The following is an 11,498-nucleotide window of genomic DNA, read 5'->3' on the forward strand; positions in this document are numbered from 1 at the left end:
ATTTAATATTTTTGCGTTTTCAGCCGTTAAATACACGGTTACAATCATTCATTAATATTTTCCATAAATGCATTATTTAGTAAGTTGTCAAAGGTTTATCACTCAAAATTGATGTTTGTTATACGTGTGTATGTATTGCTTTTGAATAAGAGTGTCACTTTAAAAAGACTGAATGATGTTTTGCCTCAGTAACAAAAAGTGAGACGCTAGGTCTGAAACTGGGCATTGAACCTTGAACATACGTCAGTGTGGGTTGTTATACGCAGAGGCCAATTTATTTTTTTGAACATGTTCAAACATTTTCAGCGTATGCGAGCGTATAGCATATACGTTACGCATATGCTCATCATACGCTAGACATAAGCTTGATACGCTAGAGTGACGCTAAAGGTAGGTTACTCATATGTCAAGTACGCATCTCACACGATGGCATGAAAGTGGTCAGTTGAGTTGTAAATATATATAGGGTTCCACTTCCTCATCTTCGTCAGTTGTAGATCGACAGAGAGACTATGAGGGTAGCTCTTCTCCAACACCATTACGAACTTATAAATTTAACAATTTATTATGCTCAACGAAATAGAAGACAAGGAAGAAGGAGGAGGAAAATAAGACGCCAAAATCTGGGTGAGACCATGGATTGGACGACGACGTCAGTTTGGCCTGTATGACCAGCTCATGGTTGAACTCAGAAATGAGCACCAGAGATCGTTCAAAAACTTCTTGCGTATGCCCCCTGAGATGTATGATGAGCTGCTACAGAGGGTGGGTCCAAAAATCATACTAGATACAGGCCTTCCCTAAAGCCCGGTCTGAAGCTTGCATTGACTTTGCGTCAGCGCTTATGCAAACATGCAGTATGGATGGAGGGTCCCGCATAGCACCATGTCAGTCGTTGTTACAGAGGCCAAAAGCCAAGCCATAATCGATGAGTATTTGCCTGAGGTGATGAACTGCCCCACTACTCCAGAGGGATGGCGTGACATATCTGTCAAATTCCTCAAAAAGTGGAACTTCCCATCTTAAGGATGCTGCCAGACTCAGCAACTCTCTTCTGCAAGGACTCAGGGATGTCATTGTTTGGATCCTGAGATCTTTTTCTAGACGATGAATGGACAGAGTTAGGCTCCTCCAGGTCTTTCTGCATCTCAGCACATGCAGTCTCAGCTCAAACGTTACTCATAAGCTCACATACGTTATGCAAACGTTACTCAGAAGCTCACTTATGTTATGCATACGTTACTCATACGCTTGCATACGCTACCCACACGGTGATAAACGCTACACTGACGGTGACTTTAGTTGACATACGCTAACACACGTACGCAAACGTTTCTCATGCGCTACCTGTACGTCGGTTATACGTTATACAAACGCTGTTCACACGCTATTCATACGTTTGTAAAGGACTGTAGTCGATAGCTCGGGTTTAATCGCTCGAAAACTGTGCGTATAAGTAACTTTTCTAAAATTTTCACACGCAATACATACGTTTCTATCATACGCTAGAGTGTGACTACACCTTTACTTTTAACTTTTTAGTTTTAAGGGATCATCCACCTATTTAACTCTAGTACCATAAACTCATTCTTCATTTAATAAATAGTATTGAAAAAATAATAAAGCACTACATTATCGTGCTATACGAACAAGTAACATTACAATACCAAAACATAAACACCGATAAGCTCAGTTTCAGTTTTATTCAAAAACTAGGCCCATCTGGGCATCCGTTTCACAAACAAAACACACAATGCATAAACATAAATTTACACGAGTAAGCAATATAAAACATACAAATAACAGCAAAACTTAAAATATGTTTGCACAAATACATTGTATTTGTTAATTAAGGAAACATTATAGCGATGTCGTGTAAAGCCTGCCATGCTACGGCAATCGTGCTGGAATGCACGTTCAATCGGAACACCTCGGCCACTATCCAACATTATCGACTGAAAATCTCGAAGCTTGCTGGAGATGCCCAAGTTGTTACGATTGTTATACGTTATGAACTAATTGTCTTTTTTATCATAATTTGGGACATGTAAAGTCCGAGTGGATTAAAAATGCTGAAGGCAGTAATTGGACAAATTGTGACAAAAAACGATCATTCTGTTTTATTAAACAAAGCTATAATGACGGTTAAAAATCAGATCGGATAACACGGAGGGCCACACGTATGGGTGGTCTTTATTTGACACGGGGCTTTCTTTGAAACGTTTGTATGAAAAGGACGGTTTATAAAAGAAACGATAGTTGACACAATATAGTACACAAATGTATTGCTAAAACGCAACGTGTACGTAACGATCAATATTGTGCGTTGCACTAATAAAAGAGTTAATTCAATACAACAGACAACTTTTAGTATTCCACAGTTCCATGAAAGTAGCTTTCAGATATTATGTCGGTCAAATGAAACATTTGTGGAATACGGTAGCTGCTTACAGTGAGATCTCGTAGCTGGGTGACGCTGTCGAAGGAAGTGTAGCCAAGGTAGCGCATGGCGGTACCGCAGACCGCCTCCACACTCGCCACGTCATCCCAGGTCATGTACTTTCGCCACCATATTGAATTGTTCCCCTGCCGATCTGAGCGGAAACTGATGCCCTTCTCTGCAGGAGCTAAATTCACATTTATTTCGGCTAGATGATCTACTAATGTTGCATTGTACTCAATGTTAAGGAGTGAATACAGTTCTTTTAATCTCACATGCAGATGTTCTAATAGGTCTTCATAATACAAGAACATCACTCTTCCTGGATATTGCTTCATAAGTTTTACTCCAGAGAAATAGTCTTTTAGCATTTTATCACATAAACCTTTCGCTACGGCTTCTTGTTCCTTTTCATTCGTGGGATAGTACCGAGTGTACATTCGGGAATGTATGATTGCGCGTGGATCTCGAAATAGGTGGACAACTTTCAGATGCTCATTGTTCTCCAGAAGAGGTTGTAAAGAACCGAGAGTAAGGCGGAGGAGTTTGATGAAACGGACAGTGCTTCGTCTGCACACATCCTGCAGATCCCTCAGACAGACACTCTTCCCAATAAATCGGGAGAGACAGTCTCTGTAGGTCTTCCAGGAGGGACCTGCAATAAGGTTGATACATGTAAGTATAAAGTTACGATTAATACTTTCCCCGAACACATACATACTGCTTACAGTATAAGGCAGTATTAATGGTACATGGTAAGCATAACCATTCGGAACTCCTCTGCCATTTTTTTTTATCGAAAACAACATCGGATGTATTTGGACGGTTTACATACTCAAAAAGCGGTACCTTTTAAGTCCGCTGTAAGAAGATCGCGTAGTAATTTTATTTAGCAGTTAAACTTTATGACTTTACTCTTGGGACTCTTAATTATGTTTGCAATAAAACACTTCTGACACTGGCAATCAATTTAAACTTAGATCAATAAATACAGCTCTAAAACACTACAGTTGATTATTGATATAATTAAAACAATAATGAACAACTTCAACTGATGTACCGGCATACATCCGAGGTTGTTTTCCATAAAAATGGCCGAGGAGCTCCAAATGAAGCATACCATTACAGTACTTATTTATCGTTTTCGCGATCAATGTCTATCCATACCGACGTAAGATGACAACTCTTGAACGCGATCTTGTATGACATCTTTCAGTGGCACCAGGTCACATGACAGTATCTTGGACACAACCGATAACAGAAGTTCTGTTGGCTTCAAGGAGCTGCAACATAGGTATATACACGTGTGTACGTACAACAATTCCGAAATAAAATATGACTTGAAAACTAACTTCATTAAAAACGATCATATCAAATTTGGTTTTCGAATGAATAGATGCGACTTTATAGATATATAAAGGAATAATATATTGTATGCACTTATTTGTGTTCCAATAAGAAATTTAGTGTTAAAGCTGCACTATAACAGATATACCATTTTTTTTCAACTTTTTAATTATTTGTCTTTGAACGAGCCATTTTTGGCGAAAATCTAAAGAAACCAGTTATTTAAGACTGCTGACAAAAATTGTATTGCAGATTTTTATACTTAAGTTCAAAAACTGATGTTTTATGCATTTTTCTTAAACTGTTAGTAACGGTTTAAGCCATTAAACATTAATTTTCGAACGGAAATATGAAAATCTACGACCGGAGTTTTTGTCAGCAATCTTTTCTCATTGGTTTGCAGATAATCACGCAAAAATCTGCTCTTTCCAGGACCAAAAAATAAAAAAAAGTTGTAAAAATGGTATATCTGTGAGAGTGCAGCTTTAAATCCACTCGTAATTGCATCATCACCACCCCCATCAACTAAGATGAACGTACTTTGGAATTTTCTTCACAATTTTTTCTTTAGTATTTTCATATGGATTTGGTCGAAAGAAATTGATGTCATCGACTTTTGTTCGTCTGAAAAAGAAAGGAAAAAACAACGTCAAATATGTGTAGTTGTCTCGTTGAATGAAAACACAATTATCAGAACGTTATATTGGCAGACGGTAACTTACTAATGTTACTAAACTTGCGTGTAGCGTGTAGGTAGTATTATTCCACAGTATCAAAATTGCAACACGAGAAAAAGATGGATGACGAGTTTGTGTCACGGACGCGTGTAGAAAGTGTCTCAGTTCCTTTCTAATCTACAACAAACAACACACATTGGGTCCATCAAAGTGGTACGTTGCATCGTTTTTACACGAACATTCTTAACTCATATATGTTTAACGTCATGAATATAATTAAAAACAAAACAACCAACATAACATGAGTTACGGTTAATTTCGTTGATGTCGCGTACTGAATCATGATGAAATTGAAAAAGTCACAGTTTAGTTTTATTGCCATAGTTTATTCTTCCAGGCCACTAAAAATGCAAAATAATGTCACATTTTACTTACAACTCGAAATAAGTATTAATTAAACATTAAGAGTCGTAATCGTCGAGATACGGCGAGATACAAATGCATGTGTTTCCTATGTGACACAATAAGAGGTCATGCGTTTGACCAAAAGCAACGCAAGCGAAAGCCAAAAACGAAAGTCAGCACGTGTACCAACATAAACGAGAAACTAGCTCAACAAATCTCATCTCACCATTTTTAATCATTTGACTGTCTTTGAAGAAAGTGTGTTATTATAATTGTTTGATCAATATTTGAAGGACTTTATTTTAGAGTAAGAAAGGCACAAGTTATAGCAGTTTTACTCAATTGATTTACTCATAAACGATGAATTTCTTCAGATGGCGATCTACATGGTTTCTTCTTAAAAATATAACTATTTTATCATTTAAGATAGACAATAATCAATTCCCGTCGTCTTACTTTAAACACATGATATAGTAAGACAATGCATTCAGTTGGGTAAATATTTGACAATGTCCGAGAATGCTTAGACCATGTTCCGGGCTTTGATTTTGTCAAGAAAGTTATACAGCTTACGAATGCTGTTGTCATGCTAAGATACACTCATGACTTTACTGAGCCATTTAGTCATGTGAAGACAAATGTTTTGAACATAGACGCAGTTTTAAGAGCGAAAACCAGAACATCCTCTCTAACATTGGTTATATTAATAAAATCATACCGGAATCATACAGAAAACGAAACGAACTATCGAAAAGGCGTGACCATGTATACGAATCGAATCCGAAATATAACTTAACTGTGCGTAAAAGTATGAGTATCAACATTGTTGCTTAACAGCATTCATACATTTTTTCAATTAACAAAATGACATTCAAAGACAAACAGATAGTTAATACAAAATGATGGAGTGTAAATGGTTAATATTGAAGTAGCTCCATGTAAGTGAATATAAGCTCCTCCTGTGTACTAGTTGTTGCCGTTTTTGTCATTGGCGGATACTTCAAGGTAGAACGATACGACTGTTCCTCTACGAAAGACGATTCATTGGAAAACACTCCGCGTCTTTCATATCTTGCAATAAACCATGACCCTGTCGACACGAAAACGTGATGTTACATATACAATCGTCATACACATTGACAGAAGAAATACACAGTTACTAGTGTTTCAATAAACAACAAATAATTCATATGATAAGTGAACGAAATGTTTGATGTCATTAAAGTTTATATATGAAAAAGAAAACTTCTTAAAATTGTTTTGAGTATCATTGATTTGTTTCATTGTACAAAGTGAACTTTTTTGAAGTAAACAATTTAATTATTTACAATTTCTTTTTTACTTGGTAAAATGTTGTAAAGAGCTTACCTGCTATTTCTCTATTTGAAAGATAGCTTGAAACAACTTTATTTGTTTGCCCTGGTAATGCTCAGTCGAAATCTAGCAAAATATAGCCATTTTCTATAGATCTTTGTGACACAAACTCGTCAATCAACTTTTGCTTGTGTTACAAATCGGAACCCCGTAAATGTGAAAAAGAAAATTGTGTGTTACGTGTAAATGCCAGAGAACGGACAGAAAAAGCTGGGATATATCGCTATGTCTCTTGTTAGGACTGACTGTTGGCTTTTGCATCCATCTTTGTGTCATTAAACGGCAAGATCACACGTTTTCATTCTAACTTCCCTTGTTTTAAGAAGTACCTGCATTCACCGATAACGGTGCTACACCGCATATCCTTTCCAGCAAAATAGTCCCAGACGGAAAATTTATACAGCGGCTCGTAGAAGTAGAACGTATCCGGACGGAAACCCAGCAAGCGTCCCGTGAATCGTGAACCGCTGTTCATATAGGCGCTTAGGATGATGTCATCACCTACGTTAAATTTTCCATTGGTGTCCAAGGCTGCAAAGAGAGAGGTTCAATACTGTGAAGCAGGCGGTAATTCATATTTTGTCAAAGGTTCATACATGTTTTTTTTTGTGAAATGTAAAGCTGTGTGAAAAATCCCGCTACAAAGGCTTTCAACTAAAACAAATGTGTATGTTGTATTTGCATTTTTGTTGTATTTGTATTTTTCACATGGCGGGGGGGGGGGGGGCTCAGGGCGCACTTTGAGGTGCAACGAAGAAAGTCAGTGCCTCTTGTCTATTAATTCGACCAATACATGTATTCAATGAGTTTATTTGAGCTTGTAGTCGTTCGAAATGAAAGAATCCGCAATTGTGCATAATCTTTTCGTATTGCATATTGACATAAAACGTATGCCTAAACAATTTTAGAGTGGGCGTTCGTCGTGGCCCCGTCTAAGTTCTAAAGTGCAGCTGAAAATATGCGCTTGTGCGTTTGCGTGAGCGAGTGTGTGGGGCAGTGTGTGTGGCAGAAGTTAACTGCTGTTGGCCTTGTTACTGTGCTTTTCTAAACCTGCCAGAAGACAGTGCTTTTATACCACGAGATAAATTATGTCAAAGATGCCACATCGGAAGACAAAATTTTGCTTCGAATGAAGACTTTAAACAAAGATAACTTCACCATTTGAAATGAAACATGGCACCGTCCTTCGCCCTTACGAAGCTCCGCCTTCGGCCGTTTACCAGAGTTTGATTGAGAGTTTAGGGTCTGAAATCACTTCGACAAACTTTTCATAAAACGGCCCTCTGACGGAGCACTGTCAAAACATTGTTTAGAACCAGGTTTGTCGAAACTCCGGTAACAAAAGGAAGGCGGGCTCTTTAAGCGGCATAGACTGCTTTTTGTTTCATTAAAATGGTGTAGTAAAAGAAAAGTTATCTTTGTTTTTAGACTTCATTTTAAGCAAAATGTTGCCTTCAGACGTAGCATTTATGATGTAATTAATAAGGTGGTACATACACACGCTGAGAAGAGAACGCAGCCTTTTGTAATTACATTTAGTAATAAATAATTAGAAGTAAATAGTTTAACTTCAATTACATTTAATACGATTTACTCCTTGTATTGTATGACTTGATATACAGTCAAACCCCGTTGGCTCGAGTTCCCAGGGATCGGCAAAAATACCTCTAGCGTCGGAAAATTCGAGCCAAGCGGGAATGTTTACCTTCAGTAGGAAGAAATCGGCCCTTTACATCTAGTTCGAGCCAAGCGAGTTCGAGCCAACGGGCTTTGACTGTATCTGTATACTCATTGGGACAATTCGCAAGTACGTTGTTACTAGCTTTATATTTCAACTTATATGTTTGGTATAAATGCACCATTTGTATGTATTAGTTTTATCGTTGTATTGAACAATGCATGTTACGAAAACAAGTGTACATTAACAAGAGCGCAGCCGTGCGATCGCCAACATTTGTCTATTGTTACTGTTGCAGGTAAAAGTAAGTAATGGATTTACATGCCATACTCATATGTGTTTTTATATAGGTTAATTGACAAGAAATTTAAGTTTAAGGTTCTAAGTTTATGTTCTCATCGTACATGAGGATATATAAACCAACTTACGAAGCGTTATCACGGTAGGATCTTCCAACTTTGGCTCCCCCGATTCATCACTCGTGCCTGAAATGACAATGGACCTTAATTTAAAAATTCACATTGACAGTTACAGGCCTGGGGCTTTTTTAAAGGCTGGACGAGGGGCTCTGGATATTTAAAATAGCAGAGAGTTAGGCAAGGTTTACATATTGTCTTATTGTGTAGTTTTAACAATTGATTTTCAAATTCGACGGAAATAACATATAAAACTACATGGCAAGAAGTATCATATGTATAGTTTAGATAAGAGGCCATCTTAAGAACTTTACAAAAAACAGCAGCTTAAGCACTTTTAATATATTTTATTAATACAAGCAAAAGATAAAGCGAACTCACCAATCCAAATACAGAATAAGATTAAGCCGGAGATCACTGCCAAACACACTAGTCGTTTTCGTCTTCTTTTTAAATAATTAAATACCAGGGTCATACTAAAATCCGCTTTATTTCACTTGAACACTTTTGGAATTATATATCCTTAAATTGCTCATCGCAAAATGCGTATAACCCCGGTATTATTTGTTTACAATCATTTCAGTTGAATGCACACTATTTAGATTTCATCCATATATAGTGATCAATGGAAGCCATCGATTGAGTTGTATTGATGATCTGAGAATAATGAAAGAAAATGAAGATATGTTTATCAATCATGCATAGGTCTGTTGACAGGCACAGGTAAGATGTCTTACCTTAACCAGGTGTGTTTCATGTTTTACCATAACCCGGCGTATTTCATCCTACAGGTAAACATGATAACCTAGGCTGTGACTGTTTGATGTGCTTGGTTGCACCGAAAAGCGCATGTGCTAATTATGTATATTGTACCAGACTTACTTAATATTTGTATACATATACAATTGTAACTTGTATATGTGCATTTATTTTGCATTTATTTACACACATTCTTTCAGTGTTGTCGCGAGTAAACATTATTAATACATGACTGTACCATTGAATTAAAAAACACACAAATAAATTAATTAATTAAACGATATGGTAACACTGTTTGATTTTTCATACGAATTTGAGCATCTCTATTGTATTGTCTTTAGATTTAACCTCAATATTTTCATAAACCAAATATATATGTAGAGCTATGATGATTGGACATTCTTTTACCATGCAATAGGAGATTGAGATTGACAGGCCATTGTCAAAGCATTTAAATAAAATTGACCAAAAATACTCCGTTTTGAAAAAAACTACACCCAAAGAGCAGTTGTCTGTTTCAGTCCGCAAAATAACTTGAAAATATTTGTTTTGCATTGTTGCATTTAAAACAAATACTCATATCCAAATCAATTTCCATGTATATGTATTTTTGTACGTTCTTAGTTATGTTATAGCAACGAGCATTTTTTTACCGTCTAAGTTTAAATTAATGTTTCATGAAGGCATCTGTATGCATGCATGCTGCACGTTTACCAATTACCAATTAATACAAACAGAACTACTGATTGCATATCGAATTAGCGCTTGTCTCCCACATTGTGTGGTAGTAGCTGAGAAATAATCAAAGAAGGACATGCAGTTTATACTTTTGGATTGGAAACGAACCGACATAGGAATAATCGTCTGGTAATGACCAACTGGCATACCAAGTATGACGTTCATGAAAGCAAGCGTTCTCAAGTCTTTGAGTAAATACCGTTTTCACTTCAAGGTTACCGCGACCATGACCTTTAACCGACTGATCTAAAAATGAATAGGATTCACGGCAAAGTAGCATACAAAGTATGACGTTCCCGGGTGCAGGTGTTCTTTAGTCATTGAGAAGAAACCATTTTACTGCTTTAAGTCACCGCCAACAACGTGTTTCACATGAATGTCACCGTGACCTCGACATATGACCTTCTGATCGCAAAATCAATAGCAGTCATCTACTAGTCATGGTCATCTTGCATACCAAGTATGACGTTCCTGGACCCAAATCATATTCAGTTATTGTGCGGAAACCTTTTTTTACCCCAAGGTCACGACGACCTTGACCTAAGACCTTCTAATCTCAAAATCAACAGGGTTCATCCACTGGTCATGACCAGCCTGCATACCAAGAATGAAGTGACTGGGTTTTACGTTCTCAACAGCGGAAAAAAGTGTGAAGTACGGACTCACTGACGGACTGCCTGACTGTCGGACGGGCTGACGGACGGACAGGGCAAAACAATATGTATCCCCATGAATAGGGGAGACGTAAATAAAATTAGGACGGATCACACCGCCGTATCATTTATATATATTTTTTATATAAAGAATGTGTTACTTTTCCAATGTGTGGTATGTTAATCTAACATACATCATATCAGCCTACTTATGTATAACAAAGTAACGTTTTGCATTGTGTACGTGATATATATGCGCATGGGTGTTATTGTATATATGCTCTTATGCCTTAATAAAGTTGAAATGAAATGGATGACGTCACAAGCAATAGTTATAAAGACAACTGTATGTGTTTATACAGAATTTTCTATTATCAAATAGAAATTATTAATAAAAAAACTGTGCGTTGACTATTCTTTACAAGCTGAGTATATTTATAAACATGTTAAAGGGACTCGTTCGTAGATATATTGTAGGCAACGAATTTTGTTAAACTTTGTTGAAATCATGTTAGTTTACTAACTTTTAAGAACAAACACATCGCTACAACGGTCAGATACTCTTTTTGAACAGAATAAATCCAAGCCTAAAATCATTCTCTTTTCAATTGCATTAAAATTTGGCAAAAAAAGAGCATTTCCTGTCACACTTTTAATCAATCATTAACAATTGAGCTCTCATTCGAACGTTTGACGGCGTTTTTATATTTAGGACCCTATCAAATGTGAATTTCTTACGTTTTGTGCCAATATAAATATGACAATGAGTATTACATTGCCGTACAATTCCGTCCACGATAAAATTGTGTTAACAAACACTAAACAGAACGGGAATCTACGGATGACAACATAGCCGAGTGACGCTGACTTAAACAAGTTGTAACCCTATTATTGAAAATTCCGATTGTTCACCGCTCTTCACGTTATCTGTCGTGGGCTGTAAGTAGATACAAATAACTCAATATATAAACTATCAAACAAGTAACACTCCTATGACAGTGTCCTTATACC

General features: G+C 36.8%; 1 protein-coding gene across 1 annotated transcript; it reads right to left on the minus strand.

The window, feature by feature from the left end:
* Positions 1–1,688: 1,688 nt before the first annotated feature.
* Positions 1,689–9,134, minus strand: LOC128228188 (carbohydrate sulfotransferase 4-like). The gene is made up of 6 exons (XM_052939351.1): positions 8,719–9,134; positions 8,350–8,406; positions 6,573–6,774; positions 4,328–4,411; positions 3,608–3,723; positions 1,689–3,095 (listed from the first exon to the last, which is right to left on the minus strand). Exons 1-6 carry the CDS (start codon positions 8,810–8,812, stop codon positions 2,368–2,370), a joined length of 1,281 nt encoding a protein of 426 aa, XP_052795311.1. The 5' UTR covers positions 8,813–9,134; the 3' UTR covers positions 1,689–2,367.
* Positions 9,135–11,498: the final 2,364 nt, after the last annotated feature.

The sequence above is a fragment of the Mya arenaria genome, chromosome 3 (assembly GCF_026914265.1).
Source record: "Mya arenaria isolate MELC-2E11 chromosome 3, ASM2691426v1".
Taxonomy (NCBI): Eukaryota; Metazoa; Mollusca; class Bivalvia; order Myida; family Myidae; genus Mya; species Mya arenaria.